Below are 16,167 nucleotides of genomic sequence, written 5' to 3'. Positions count from 1 at the left end.
TTTGTTTTTGTTTTTAGGGCTGCTCCTGTGGCATATGGAAGTTCCCAGGCTAGGGGTCAAATCAGAGCTACAGCTGCTGTCCTACACCACAGCCACAGCAATACAGCATCCAGGCTGCATCTGTAACCTATGCCACAGCTCATGGCAATGCCAGATCCCCTGACCCACTCAATGAGGCCAGGGATTGAACTCAAAGCATCCTCATGGATACTAACTAGTCAGATTAGTTTCTGCTGCAACACAGCAGGAACTCCTTGTTGAGAATTTTTTGCGTATATGTTCATCAGTGATATTGGCCTGTAGTTTCCTTTTTTTGTGATGTCTTTGTCTAGTTTTGGTATCAGGCCTCATAGAATGAGCTTAGGAGTGTTCCTTCCTCTGTAGTTTTTTGAATAGTTTGGGGAGATTGAGTGTTAACTTTTCTGTAAATGTTTGGTAGAATTCACCTGTGAAGCCACTTAGCCCTGGACTTTGTTGGGAATTTTTAGAATACTGATTCCATTTCATTACTGTTAACTGATCTGTTCATATTTCCTATTTCTTCTTGATTCAATCTTGGGAGATTATATCTTGAAGAATTTGTCCATTTCTTCTGGATAGACTATTTTATTGGCATGTAGTTATTAGTTGTCTCTAACAAGCTTTTGTGTTTCTGTGGTCTTGGTGGAAATGTATCCTTTTTCATTTCTTTCTTTATTGAATTGGGCCCTCTCCTTTTTTTAGTGATTAGTCTGGCTAAAGTTTTATCAATTTTGTTTATTTTTTCAGAGAACCAGCTTTTAGTTTGATTGATCTTTTGTATTATTTCTTTAAGTCTCTATTTCATTTATTTCTGTTCTTATTATGATTTCTTTCCTTCTGCTAACCTTGGGTTTTGTTTGTTCTCCTTACTTTAGTTCTGTTAGGTGTAAGGTTAGATTGTTCATTTGAGATTCATCCTGTTTCCTGAGGTAAGCTTGTGTTACTATAAACTTTCCTCTTGAAACTGCTTTTGCCTCACCCCATGGGTTTTCAATCCTTGTGTTTTTGTTCTCATTTGTCTGTAGGGTTTTTTTTTTTTTATTTCTTCTTTGATTTCTTTAATGATTCATTGCTTGTTTGGTAGCATAAAGTTTAGTCTCCAGTTTTTTTCTTGTAATTGATTTCTAGTTTCATAGTGCTAAGGTCAGGAAAGATGTTTGATGTGCTTTCAGTTTTCTTAAATTTACTGAGGGCTTCTTTTATGGCCTCGCCTGTCACATTTCCTGGAGAGTGTTCCATGTGCACTTGAAAGAATGTGTATTCTCCTACTATTGGATGGAATATTTTATTTATGTCAGTTAAGTCCATCTGTCTAATATTTCATTTAAGACCAATGTTTTCTCAGTTGATTTTCTGTCTTGTTGATCTGTGCAGTGATTTAAGTGGGTTGTTAAAGTCTCCTGCTATTATAGTGTTATTGTCAGTTTCTCCTTTTATGCCCATTAATACTTGCTTTATATATTGTTGATCCTGTGTTGGTTGCATATATATTTTACAATTATTATGTCTTCTTGGATTGATCCCTTAATTTTTATATAGTGGGTTTCTTTGCATCTTCCAGAAATCTTTATTTTAAAGTCTATTTTGTCTGATATAAGTATTTATACTTCAGTTTTCTTTTAATTTCCATATACATGGAATACTTTTTTCCATCCCCTCGTTTTCGGTCTGTGTTTGTCTTTAGATCTGAAATGAGGTGAGTCTCTTGTAGGTAAAATATACAGAGGTTTTGTTTTTGTATCCATTCAGCCACTCTTTGTCATTTGATTGAAGTATTTTGTCCATATACATTCAAGATAATTATCAACATATATGTTTTTATTGCCATGTTGTTCATTGTTTTGGGGTTCTTTTGTCGGTTTTTTTCCTTTCTTTCTTCTTTTGTTCTCCTGTGATTTGATGACTATCTTTTGCTTTTCTTTATAGGACCACACCCACAGCATATGAAAGTTCCCAGGGGGTCAGATCGGAGCTGTAGCTGCTGGCCTCTGCCACAGTCACAGCAACAGGGGATCCAAGCCACATCTGCAGCCTACACCACAGGTCATGGCAGTGCCGGATCCCTGACCCACTGAGCAAGGCCAGGGATTGAACCCATATCGTCATAGATACGAGTCAGGTTCATTTTTGCTGTGCCACAGTAGGAACTCCCTGATGACTGTCTTTAGTATTATGTTTAGATTCCTTTTTCTTTTTTGTGAGTATATCTGTTTTAGATTTTTTTTTCTTTTGTGGTTATTAGGTGGATATTGTAATCTTATTAATACACATGATTGTTTTAAGTTGCTGACCTCTTAATTTCAAATGCATTTTAGCAACCCTGCATTTATACTCACTTCTCCTCACAGTTACTGCTTTTGATGTATTTTGTATCTAATTGTTTTCTGTATCCCTTAACTGCTTATTGTGGATATAGGTGATTTTACTACTTTTGTCTTTTAAATTTCCTGCCATGTTCGTGCATGAATGATTTTCTTCCTTTGCTCTATGTTTGCCTTTACCAGGGAGTTTTTTCATTTCGTAATTTTCTTGTTTCTTATTTGGCCTTTTCTACAGATTGGGAAGAAGTCTGTCTTTATTCATGAACAACATGATTATATATGTAGAAAATCAGATGGAATCAATAAAAAGTTACTAAAGTTTAAACCATGGGTTTACTTAATACAAGATAAATAAAGATTGCAAGATACAGAAATTGTAATTTCATACAAAAGCAACAGTACAAAGTGGGAATTAATTTAAAATATCATTTATGATAGCAATAGAAATGTGAACTTTGAGATATTTTGACTTTTTTTTTTTTTTTTTTTTTTTTTTTTGCTTTTTAGGGCCGCACCCACAGTGTATAGAAGTTCCCAGGCTAGGGGTCTAATCGGAGCTACAGCTACCAACCTACACCACAGCCATGCAGGATCCAAGCTGCATCTGTCTGTGACCAACACCACAGCTCACCACAACGCCAGACCCTTAATCCACTGAGTGAGGCCAGGGGATCAGACCCACAACTTCATGATCACTGGTTGGATTGTTTATGCTTAACCACTACAGGAACTCCTGACAAAATATTTAAAAGACCGTTATACTAAAAACTAAAAGAGGAGTTCCTATCACGGCGCAGTGGTTAACGAATCTGACTAGGAACCATGAGGTTGCAGGTTCGATCCCTTGCCTTGCTCAGTGGGTTGAGGATCTGGCGTTGCCGTGAACTGTGGTGTAGGTTGCAGATGCAGCTCAGATCCCACATTGCTGTGGCTCTGGCGTAGGCCAGTGGCTGCAGCTCCAACTGGACCCCTAGCCTGGGAATCTCCATATGCCACGGGAGCAGCCCTAGAAAAGGCACAAAGACAAAAATAAATAAATAAAAATAAAAACTAAAAGATATTGTTGGAGGAAGTTAAAGACAACCTAAGCAATGGAGAGATATACTGTGTTTGTGATTTAGAAGACTCAGTATTTTCAAGATGTTCATTCTCTCAAAGTTTTATATATAAATTCATTAGAACCATAACCAGGATCCTAGCAGGTTATTCTGTAGGAATTGTTAGGTTGAATTTAAAATTGATATGTATTCCTTTTCTAATATTTCATTGTTAGTATACAGAAATGCAACTTATTTCTGAACTTTAATCCTATATCCTTCTACTTTGCTGAATTTGTTAATCATTTCGAGTAGGTTTTTCTATATGTAGTATCATGGTATCTGCATACAGTGACAGTTTTACCTTTTCTCTTCCAATTTGGATACCTTTTATTTCTTTTGTTTGTCTGATTGCTGTGGCTAGGACTTCCAATACTCTGTTGAATAAAAGTGGTAAGAGTGGGCATCCTTGTCTTGTGGCAGATTTTAGTGGGAAGGCTTTCAGCTTTTCTCCATTGAGTATTACATTTGCTGTGGGTTTGTCATAAATGGCTTTGATTATGTTAAGGTATGTTCCCTCTGTACCCACTTTGGTAAGAGTTTTTGTCATGAACGGATGCTGGACTTGGTCAAATGCTTTTTCTGCATCTGTGGAGATGATCATGTGGTTTTTGATTTTTCTCTTGTTAATGTGTGTGGCATTGATTGATTGGCACATATGGAACCATCCTTGTGAACCTGGGATGAATCCCACCTGGTTGTGGTGTATGATCTTTTTTATATGTTGTTGGATTCGGTTGGCTAATTTTGTTGAGAATTTTTGCATCTGTATTCATCAAAGGGGAATAAAAAAATACCTTTTAAAATTGCACCCAAAAAAATCAAATACCTGGGAATAAATAAAGGAGGTGAAAGACTTATATGCTGAGAACTATAAAATATTAATCAAGGAAATTAAAGAGGATTCAAAGAAATGGAAAGATATTTCATGCTCCTATGTTGGAAAAATTAATATTGTAAAAATGTCCATACTACCCAAAGCAATCTACAGATTCTATGCAATCCCTATGAAATTACCCAGGTTGTTTTTCACAGAACTAGAACAAACAATGCAAAAATTGATATGGAACCACAAAAGACCCAGAATTGCCAAAGCAATCCTGAGGAACAAACACCAAGCAGGAGGCATAACTCTCCCAGACTTCAGGCAATATTACAAAGTCACAGTCATCAAGACAGTGCGATACTGGTACCAAAACAGACAGACCAATGGAACAGAATAGAGAACCCAGAAATAAACCCAGACACCTTTGGTCAATTAATCCTCAACAAAGGAGGCAAGAATATAAAATGGGAAAAAGACAGTCTTTTCAGCATGTGGTGCTGGGTAAACAGGACAGACGGGACAGCTACGTGTAAATCAATGAAACTGGAACACACCCTCACACCTTGCGCAAAAAGATAAACTCCAAATGGCTTAAAGATTTAAATATAAGACAAGACACCATAAAACTCCTAGAAGAGAACATAGGCAAAACATTCTCTGACATCAACCTTACAAATGTTTTTTCAGGTCGGTTTCCCAAAGCAACAGAAATAAAAGCAAAAATATACTAATGTGACCTAATCAAACTGACAAGCTTTTGCACAGCAAAGGAAACCATAAAGAAAAAAAAAAAAGACAACTTATAGAATGGGAGAAAGTAGTTTCAAATGATGCAACTGACAAGGGCTTAATTTCTAAAATATAGAAATGACTTATACAGTTCAACAGCAAAAAAGCCAACAGCCCAATTGAAAAATGGGCAAAAGACCTGAATAGACATTTCTCCAAAGAAGATATACAGATGGCCAACAAGCACATGAAAAAATGCTCAACATCACTTATTATTAGAGAAATGCAAATCAAAACTACTATGAGGTACCACGTCACACCAGTCAGAATGACCATCGTTAACAGGTCCACAGATGACAAATGCTGGAGGGGGTGTGGAGAAAAGGGAACCTTCTTGCACTCTTGGGAATGTAAGTTGATACAACCACTGTGGAAAACAGTACAGAAGTACCTTAGAAAACTATATAGAGAACTGCCATATGACCCAGCATTCCCACTCTTGGTCATCTATCTGGACAAAACTCCTTAAAAAAGACACATGGCACCTGCATGTTCATTGCAGCACTAGTCACAATAGCCAAGACATGGAAACAACCCAAATGCCCACTGATAGATGATTGGATTCGGAAGATGTGGTATGTATACACAATGGAATACTTCTCAGCCATAAAAAAAATAACAAAATAATGCCATTTGCAGCAGCAGAGATGGAACCTAGAGACTCTCATCCTGAGTGAAATAAGTCAGAAAGAGACAAATGCCATATTGTATCACTTATATCTGGAATCTAATATATGGCACAAATGAACCTTTCCACAGAAAAGAAACTCATAGACTTGGAGAACAGACTTGTGGTTGCCAACAGGAAAGGGGAGGGAGTGGGGTGGACTGGGAATTTGGGGTTAATAGATGCAAACTTTTGCCTTTGGAATGGATAAGCAGTGGAATCCTGCTGTGTAGCACTGGAAACTATGCCTGGTCACTGGTGATGGAGCATGATAATACGCAAAAGAAGAATGTATGTGTGACTGGATCACCTTGCTGTACAGTAGAAAATTGACGGAACACTGTAAGCCAGCTATAATGGAAAAAATAAAATCATTATAAATAAAAAAATAATAATAAGTAAAAATTCATATGAAATGCAAAGGACTTAAAAGAGCCAGAACAGCTTAACAAAAAATGAAGTGGGAAGACCTACCTACCTGTGTTCAGAACTTATTCATTATTAAGTCATAGTAATCAAATCTAGACTACTTGTTATGGACAGATAATATCTTTATTCACCATAACATTGGAAAAAGATCAATACAACATAATAGATAATCTGGAAATAGACCTACATTTGTATATTTAATTGACTTTCAATAAAATATAAAAACAATTCTATTCAAATAGTGCTGAAACAATTGGGCATCCATTAAGGGAAAGATTTTGCAGCATTTACAAGATTAACTCAAAATGAATTATAGTCTAAAATGTAAAGCTTTCCAGAAAAAAATATAGGAGAAAATCTTTGCGATATTAGGTTATGCAGAGATTTCTTAGATAAGAGCAAACAAAGCATGATCCATAGAGAAAAAAATGACAAGTCAGACTAAATCAAAATTCAGACTGATTGTTCTTCAAAAGGCACTAATAAGAGTGTGAAAGGAATAACCACAGGTGGGAGAATATTTGCAAATCACAAATCTGATAATGAACATTTCTAAAAATGGACATACATGAATCATGTATAGAGAACTCTTTAAACCTAATAAGGGGAAAAAAATGGGTAAATATTTGAAAGGACACTTCATCAAAGAAGAAGTAAACTAGTGAAAATGATGATACTTCATTAAAGAAATATAAATTAAAACCATAGTGAAATACATCCACATATTAGAATATCTAATATCGAAAAGAGTGGCTGAACCAGTGTTGGCAAGAATGTGGACCAGTTACTCGCCATTGGTAGTAATATGCAGTGTGGCAGCAACTCTGGGACGAGTTTAGCAGTTTCTTAAACAGTTAAGTATACATCTGCCAAATGACCCAACAATTCTACTCCTTGTATAAATAAATTAAGTCTATGTCTATACAAAGACTTGGTCCTAAAGACTCCTAGCAGCTTTATCTATTGAAGCCTGCAACCCAGAAGTCCAAAGACAGAGTAGATAAACTGTGGGACCTTGCATGATGGACGTCCACACAGTACATCCACAGTAAAGTGGGTGAGCTGTTGGTACATGCAGTGACCTGAACAACTGTCAGAATAACTCTGCTAAGTGAAAGACACCAGACAAAAAATACATACTCTGCGACTCCAATTACATAAAAGCCTAAAAAATAGAAACAAATCATCCATGGCAGAAAGCATGGCAGCCATTGCCTCTGGGGGTGGGAGGAGAACGGACTTGCATGGGGTTATTAGACGACACCAGGACATCATCTTGATTTTGGTGATGGTTTCATGGGTACACACACATCAAAATGATTCCAATTGTGCAGTTACATGTGCAGTTTATTGTACGTCAGTCATACCTCAATAAAACTGTTCTTAAAAGTACTTGCCCTCAGGAGCTCCCGTACTGGCTCAGTGGGTTAAGGATCCAGTGTGGCTGTGAGCTGTGGTTGGTGTAGGTCGCCGACAAGGCTTGGATCCCACGTGGCTGTGCTGTGGTATAGGTTGCAGCTGCAGCTCCGATTCGACCCCTAGCCTGGGAACCTCCATATGCCGTGGGTGCAGCCCTAAAAAGCAAAAAAAAAAAAAAAAAAGTACCTGCCCTCGTGGAACTTAAATTTTATTGGGGAGGAAGTATAAAAATGGTGACAATAAACATGTATACAGTTTGTGTATGTGTAGGTCTGTGTATCAGAGGTTGAAAAGTCTTTTGGAGAGAAATGAAGCAGTGCAAGGATAGAAAATGCTGGAAAGGGCAGCTGGTTGAGGGCAGAGGTCAGGTAAACCTAGCATGAGTTTGAATAGACTAGGATCTCTGTAATCTCTTGAACACTGTTTAAAGATCTATTTCAGTTTTTTTAAAGTCTCAGGTGATCAGTGTCTCATCCAAAAGGATGACAGCTTTCTCCTCACCTGAAGGCAGGTTGAAGTTTTTGCCATCAGAAGGAAGCAGGTGGGCAGGGCAAAACCTATTCTCCTTTGCCCCGTAGAAGCCCACTGCTGCTCAGAGACATTCTCATGCCTTTTTTTTTTTTTTTTAATTGTTTGTTACTTGCTTTTTAGGGCTGTACCTCGGGCATATGGAGCTTCCCAGGCTAGGGGTCAAATGGGAGCCACAGCTGCTGGCCTATACCACAGCCACAGCAATACCAGATCCGAGCTGTGTCTTCATCCTACACCACAGCTCATGGCAACACCAGATCCTTAATCCATGGAGCGAGGCCAGGGATCGAACCTGCATCCTCATGGATACTAGTCGGGTTTATTACTGCTGAACCACAACAGGAACTCCCTCGTGGTTAGTTTTTGATTGGAAGGATGAAGCGTGTTTTTTGGACATTTGTAGAATAGTGAGACAGAGGGAAGGTCACAGCCAGAGTCCCAGTCTCCCAGTTGCCTGCCAGGTAGAGGCCGTTATCCCTCAGTTTTCCAAAAGGAAAACCCCAAACTCTCCAGTCTCTGTCCCCTTTGTTCTTGTGTGCCTGTGTTGTGATGCCGTTGAGGGACTTTAGAAGCCTTGAGGAGGAGGTGTGACGGTGATGTGTGCGTGTGCGTCAGATGTTGAAACGTCTGTCGAAGGAAAGTAAAGCGCTTTTGTGTGAACGCAAGAGGGAAGGTTCCCATCAGTGGAGTGAGCTCCTTCCTGCGTCCAGTCGTCTAATGGCACAGCTAGAAACATGTTCTGGCCCCTTAGCAACCTTTACACCTGATCAGTGGAACCTAAGTTTGGTTCAGTCCCCAAAAGAGTACTTGCTAATAATGAAGCCTTTAGAGTCACTGAATGTGCTTTAAACTGAAATGGGGTCCTTTATTCTGAAAACATGCTTTTAATTCGGGTCATTTCTTGGTGGTTTAAAACATGGTCCATCTAGAGAATAATTTAAAGGTTTTTTGCCTTACTATTAAACGTAAATGGAAAAATGTGGGAAAATGCATTGATTTAAAGCCAGTTGTGTATTTGTTTCTGTAAAATTTTTATAAAACAGTAATTTTGGTCATTGTTTTCCATTTTTCTATGCACGTGGGGATGTTTCTCTAAATGCAGCACCCCCTCTTCTGAATGGTATTCGTTGAAGCATTTACTCTGACACCAGGCTCTGGACCAGGTTTCCAGCAGGCGCTCCCTGTGAGGTCAGAGCCCTGAGAAGCAGGAGCCTCTCCTGGTCCCAGCCCCTCCCCGCCAGTGGAGGTACAGAGGCAGAGGTTCACATGGCTCAAGCTTCTGTCATCTTCCCTAACCCAAGACTTTCCCCCACCCCATGCCTCCCGCCCTCCGGAGGCAAATGAGTCCAGTTCTAGCAACCCTAGCGCAGTTACTCTTAATCTTTCAGGTGATGGTTCCCTTTGAGGAACTGATTAAAAAAAAAACAAAAAACTATGGGCAAAACGCTGGCACATCCCTCGAGGGGCTGCCGAGAACCCGGGTTCCAGAGCAGGGGCAGACACTAACCCCCGGCTCAAGTCGGCGGAGTTGTCGGTCTTTGCCAAGTACAGAGGCAGTACTCTGTCTGTGAGCTGGGCAGTAGCTGATGTCAGTAAGGTGCATTTTAAATCATAGCCTGTCCGGCCAGGCGCCAGAAGGAGGGAGCACAAAGCCAGCCAGGTTGTGCTTTTGCCGCACTGGGAACAGCCTCGTTCTGTTGCTGCCGCCGCCACCACCCACTGCCCTGTGGTTTTGTGTGTATGTTAGGGGAAAAGTATGAGGACAGACTTTTCAGTATCCTCTTCCCACCCTGTCCTTTGGTTCCCATTTGTTCTATTTTTCATAATCCCTGAAATATGATATGGAACAACCAGGTACTATGGTTCTGTGTTGAGAGTTGACTGGGAAGCCAACTACCACATGGGCCTTCCAAAGTGCAGCTGGGCGGTCTCGTCTCTTGCACTGTTCCTTCAGTACCTGCTCTCTCATTTTATCCCAGAACTGAATTTTCCTAAATTGAAGGAAAACTCAACAGTACTCTTTTTCTTCTTACAGCTTGTACCTCCTTTTAAGCCTCAAGTAACATCTGAGACAGACACCAGATATTTTGATGAAGAATTTACAGCTCAGACTATTACAATAACGCCACCTGAAAAATGTAAGTAAATCCACAAGGTCATTGATATTGTCCTAATATAACAGAAGAAAAATCTGGGTTTTTTTAATTGGATATTTTCAAGATTAAATTCCACAGTGACTTACTCTGTTCCATTTAAGAATATGGCATTCTCGATATGGAAATATCTCAAGACAGGCAGCTAAGAGAAAAAGGTTTTTTAATTTAAAGAATATATATGGTAAACTTTGTAGATGAGAATTATAGACTAATTAGCCCTTCCTACTTTTCTCCAATAGATTATTTTGACATCAGCTGAAAGGATTCTGAAATAGACCGTCACGTTTCCCACTGCTCTTTGAGACCCACCTTCAGAATGTCGCTAATTCTGGTCTCCTACGTACTTAGTGGTTGTAAAATTGACTTTAAATGGAATCACTCTCTTTGACTTAGCTTTGTCTTAAGCAGTAATATCTGTGAAGACATAATTTAGATTGCTCATAATTCTTGATATTATCAAACTCGATACCTCTTAAAACTATACATTATGCACCACTTAAAAGCATTTCATCTGCACAGTGTGCACCCCACCCTTTGATAAACACCCTTCCTTTCAAGGGAAGAAAAGACTACCAAATAGAATTTAATATCAAATATAACTTGTAAGCATCCTCATATGCTGTCAAAGATAGCATCAATAGTTTAGGAATTAGGGCAAAAATTGAGTTTCAGGAGTAAATTTGGATAGCTAAAAGATTTCAAGTCACATCTTTTGGCTCACACAATGACATATTCGGGGTTTTTTTTATTATTATTACTCAAATGAGTTTATCACATCTTTAGTCGTATAATGATCATAACAATCCATTTTCACAGGATTTCCATCCCACAACCCAAGCACATTCCCCCCACCCCCCAGACTGTCTCTGGAGACCATAAGTTTTTCAATGTCTGTGAGTCAGCATCTGTCCTGCAAAAAAGTTCAGTCTGTCCTTTTTTCAGATTCCACATGTCAGTGAAAGCATTGGATGTTGGTGTCTCATTGTATGGCTGACTTCATTTAGCATGATAATTTCTAGGCCCATCCATGTTGCTAAAAGTGCCGGTGTTTCGTTCCTTTTAATGGCTGAGTAATATTCCATTATGTATATGTACCACAACTTCTTGATGTACTCCTCTGTCGATGGACATTTAGGTTGTTTCCATGTCTTGGCTATTATAAATAGTGCTGCAATGAACATCAGAGTACATGTGTCTTTGCGAGTCGTGGTTTTCTCCGGATAGATGCCCAGGTGTGGGATTGCTGGATCAAATGGTAGTTCTATTCTTAGTTTTCTGAGGAGTCTCCATTCTGTTTTCCACAGTGATTGCACCAATTTACAATCCCAGCAACAGTGTACTAGGGTTCCTTTTTCTCCTCAGCCTCTCCAGCACTTACTGTTTGTAGACTTTTTGATGATGGCCATTCTGGCTGGTGTAAGGTGGTACCTAAGAGTGGTTTTGATTTGCATTTCTCTAAGAATGAGTGATGTTGAACATCTTTTCATGTGTTTTTTGGCCATCGGAATGTCTTCTTTGGAGAACTGTCTGTTTAGATCTTGTGTCCATTTTTTGATGGGGTTTGTTTTTTGGGTATGGAGCTGCAGAAGGTGTTTATAAATTTTTGAGATTAATCCCTTGTTGGTTGATTCACTTGCACAGATTTTTCTCCCATTCTGTGGGCTGTCTTTTCGTTTTGCTTAGAGTTTCCTTTGCTGTGCAGAAGCTTTTAAGTTTGATTAGGTCCCATTTGTTTATTTTTGTTTTTACTGTCATTACTCTTAAGAGGTGGATCTGAGAAGATGTTGCTGTCGTTTATGTCAGAGAGTGTTTGGCCTTTGTTTTCCTCTGAGAGTTTTACAGTGTCTGGTCTTATATCTAGGTCTTTAATCCATTTGGAGTTTACTTTTGTGTGTGGTGTCAGGGAGTGTTGTAATTTCGTTCTTTTCCATGTGGCTGTCCAGTTTCCACAGCAGCACTTATTGAAGGGACTGTCTTTTCTCCATTGTATATTGTTGCCTCCTTTGTCATAGATTAGTTGGTTATAGGTGCGTGGGTTTAATTCTGGGCTTTCTATCCTGTTCCACTGATCTATATTTCTGTCTTTGTGCCAGTACCATGTGGTTTTGATGAGTGTTGCTTTGTAGTATAGTCTGAAGTCCGGGAGCCTGATTCCTTCAGCTCCATGTTTCTTTTTCAGGATGTCTTTGGAAGCACAAAAGACCCAGAATAGCCAAACAAACTTTAAAATATTTTGTTGGAGTTCTGTGAAAAATGTCCTTGGTAATTTGATAGGGATTGCCTTGAATCTGTAGATTACCTTGGGTAGTATAGTCATTTTGATAATATTAAATCCTCCAATCCACAAGCATGGTATGTCTTTCCATCTATTTGTGTCCTCTTTGATTTCTTTCATCAGTGTCTTATACTTTTCAGAGTATAAGTCTTTTGACTCTTTAGGTAGGTTTACTCCAAGGTATTTTATTCTTTTGCATGGGATGGCTTCCCTAATTTCCTTTTCTGCTCTTTCATTGTTAGAGTATAGAAATGCCATCAATTTCTGTGTATTAATTTTGTATCCTGCAACTTTGCCAAATTCATGGATGAGCTGTAACAGTTTTCTGGTAGAGTCTTTAGGATTCTCTAGGTATAGTATCATGTCATATGGAAATAGAGTTTTACCTCTTCCTTTCCAATTTGGATTCCTTTTATTTCTTTTACTTCTCTGATTACTGTGGCTAGGACTTCCAGAACTATGTTGAAGAGTAATGGCGAGAGCAGACATCCTTGTCTTGTTCCTAATCTCAGCAGGAATTCTTTCAGCTTTTCCCCATTGAGAAGGATGTTCGCTGTGGGTTTGTCATATATGGCCTTTCTCATGTTGAGGTAGGTTCCTGTTATGCCCACTTTCTGAAGGGTTTTTTATCAGAAATGGGTGTTGGATTTTGTCAAAGGCTTTTTTCCGCATCTATTGAGAGGATCATATGGCTTTTATTCAGTTTGTTCATGTGGTGTATCACACTGATGGATTTGCAGATAATGAAGAACCCTTGCATCCCTGGAATAAATCCCACTTGATCATGATGTACAATCCTTTTAATGTATTGTTGGATGTGGTTTGCTAGTATTTTGTTGAGGATTTTTGCATCAATGTTCATCTGTGAAGTAGGCCTGTAGTTTTCTTTTTTTGAGGTATCTTTGTCTGGTTTTGGTATCAGGGTGATGGTGGCCTCATAGAATGTTTGGGAGTGCTTCCTCTGCAATTTTTTGGAATAGTTTCAGAAGGAGAGGTGTTAGCTCTTCTCTAAATGTTTGATAGAATTCGCCTGTGAAGCCATCTGGTCCTGGACTTTTGTTTGTTGGAAGTTTTTAAATCACAGTTTCAATTTCAGTTCTTGTGATTGTTCCGTTCATCTTTTCTATTTCATCTTGGCTTAGTCTTGGAAGATTGTACTTTTCTAAGAATTTGTCCATTTCTTCTTAAGTTTTCCGTTTTATTGGCATAGAGTTCCATATAGTAGTCTCTTAATGATCCTTTGTATTTCTGTGGTGTCCGTTGTTACTTCTCCTTTTTCATTTCTAGTTTTATTGATTTGAGTCTTCTCTCTTTTTTTCTTGGTAAGTCTGGCTAGGGGTTTATCAATTTTGTTGATCTTTTCAACGAACCAGCTTTTTGTTTCATTGATCTTTTCTATGGTTTTCTTTGTTTCTATTTCATTGATTTCTGCTCTGCTCTTTATGATTTCTTTCCTTCTACTAACTTTAGGTCTTGTCTGTTCTTCTCTCTCGAGCTCCTTTAGATGTAAAATTAGCTTGTTTGAGCTTTTTCTTGTTTCCTGAGGGGGCTTGTATTGCTATAAATTTTCCTCTCAGAATGGCTTTTGCTGCAGCCCATAGGTTTTGGAGTGCTTATCTTTGTTGTCATTTGCTTCTAGGTATTTTTTAATTTCCTCTTTGATTTCTTCAATGATCCATTGGTTGTTGAGTAGCATGTTGCTTAGTCTCCACGTGTTTGTGTTTTTTGTGTTTTTTTTCCTTGTTGTTCATTTCTAGTCATACAGCATCGTGGTTAGAGAAGATGCTTGATATGATTTCAATTTTCTTAAAGTTACCGAGGTTTGATTTGTAGCCCAGGATGTGATCAATCTTAGAGAATGTTCCATGTGCTCTTGAGAAGAATGTATATTCTGTTGCTTTTGAATGGAATGTCCTGTAAATATCTATTAAGTCCATCTGGTTTAATGCATCATTCAGGGCCTGTGTTTCCTTATTGATTTTCTGTCTGGTTGATCTGTCTATTGCTGTAAGTGGGGTGTTAAAGTCCCCCACTATTATTGCGTTATTGTTGATTTCTCCTTTTAAGGTTGTTATCAGTTGCCTTAGATATTGTGGTGAACCTGTGTTGGGTTCGTAGATATTTAAAATTGTTATATCATCTTCTTGGATTGATCCTTTGATCATTATGTAATGTCCTTCTTTGTCCCTTAACATAGTCTTCATTTTAAAGTCTATTTTGTCTGATATGAGTATTGCTACTCCCGCTTTCTTTTGCATGGAATACTTTCTTCCATCCTCTCACTTTCAATTTGTATGTGTCCCTAGAAGTGAAGTGGGTCTCTTGAAGACAGCATATATATGGGTCTTGTTTTTGTATCCATTCAGACAGTCTGTCTTTTGGTTGGGGCGTTTAGTCCATTCACATTTAAGGTAATTATTGATATGTATGTTCTTATTGCCATTTTATTAATTGCTTTGGATTTGTCTTTGTTGCTTTTTTTCTTCCCTTCTTCACTTGTTTTCTCCTCTTCATGTTTGATGACTGTCTTTAGTGTTGTATTTGATTTTTCTTTGTGTATCAATTGTAGATTTTTGGCTTGCAGTTATTCTCAAGTTATTATATAAGAGTCTATATGAGATTGTTTTAAGTTGTTGTTCTCTTAATTGCAGGTTCATCTCCAGTGTCCTGCATTTGTACCCACCTCTTCTCATGATTTCTGATTTTGGTGGTATAATTGTGCATGGATGATTTCTTATCTTTACTGTATATATCCCTTTACTGGTGAGCCTTGTCATTTGTGGTATTTTTGTTTCCTGTTGCTGTCTTTTCTTTTCTGCTTAGAGAAGTTCCTTTAGTATTTGTTATAAGGCTGGTTTAGTGTTGCTGAATTCTCTTAGCTTTTGCTTATCTGTGATGGTTTTGATTTCTCCTTCAAATCTGAATGTGAGCCTTGCTGGGTAAAGTCATCTTGGTTGGAGGTTTTTTCCTTTCATCACGTTAAGTATATCATGCCACTCCCTTCTGAGCTGCAGAGTTTCTGCTGAAAAATCTTCCCATAACCCTATCGGGGTTCCCTTGTGTGTGACTTGTTTCTTTTCCCTAGCTGCTTTCAAGATTTCCTTTATCTTTAATTTTGGTCTGTTTGATTGCTATGTGTCTCGGTGTATTCCTCCTTGGGTTTATTTTATATGGTACTCGTTGTGCTTCCTGAGTGGTTCCTTTCCCATGTTAGGAAAGTTTTCGGCTATTATCTCTTAGAATATTTTTTCTGTCCCCTTCTCTCTCTCTTTTCCTTCTGGCACCCCTATAATACAGATGTTGGTGCGTTTCATGTTGTCCCAGAGTTCCCTTAGACTCTCTTCATTTCTTTTCAATCTTTTTTCTCTTTTCTGTTATGCATCCGTAGTTTCTACTAATCTGTCCTCCACCTCGCTTATTTGTTCTTCTGCCTCCTGTATTCTGCTGTTACCTGCTTCTAGTAAATTTTTTATTTCAGTTATTGTCTTTTGCATCTCTTCTTAAGTTTTATATCTTGTATCTCTTTGGTCAGTGTTTCCTGTAAGTTATCCATCTTTGCCTCCAGTTTATTTCCAATGTCTTGCATCATCTTCAGCATCAACAGTCTAAAGTCTTTTCCCTGGAGGCTGAGAATCT

At 38.4% G+C, this 16,167-nt stretch overlaps 1 protein-coding gene across 8 annotated transcripts in view; it reads left to right on the top strand.

Annotated features, from left to right (window-relative positions):
• The window catches only part of AKT3 (AKT serine/threonine kinase 3), a 300,281-nt gene that overhangs the window by 271,374 nt on the left and 12,740 nt on the right, over nucleotides 1–16,167 (top strand). For 7 of the 8 annotated variants that reach the window (XR_002336106.1, XM_021063994.1, XM_005667942.3 and 4 more), the window contains 1 exon segment: nucleotides 10,136–10,238. Coding sequence is in view for 7 of the 8 variants with exons in the window: in XM_021063994.1 (XP_020919653.1) it covers nucleotides 10,136–10,238 (103 nt within the window). In the remaining variant the exon portion in view is untranslated. 8 annotated transcript variants of the gene reach the window in all.

Source organism: Sus scrofa, chromosome 10, assembly GCF_000003025.6.
Source record: "Sus scrofa isolate TJ Tabasco breed Duroc chromosome 10, Sscrofa11.1, whole genome shotgun sequence".
Taxonomy (NCBI): Eukaryota; Metazoa; Chordata; class Mammalia; order Artiodactyla; family Suidae; genus Sus; species Sus scrofa.
This window is presented reverse-complemented; position numbering and strand designations above follow the sequence as displayed.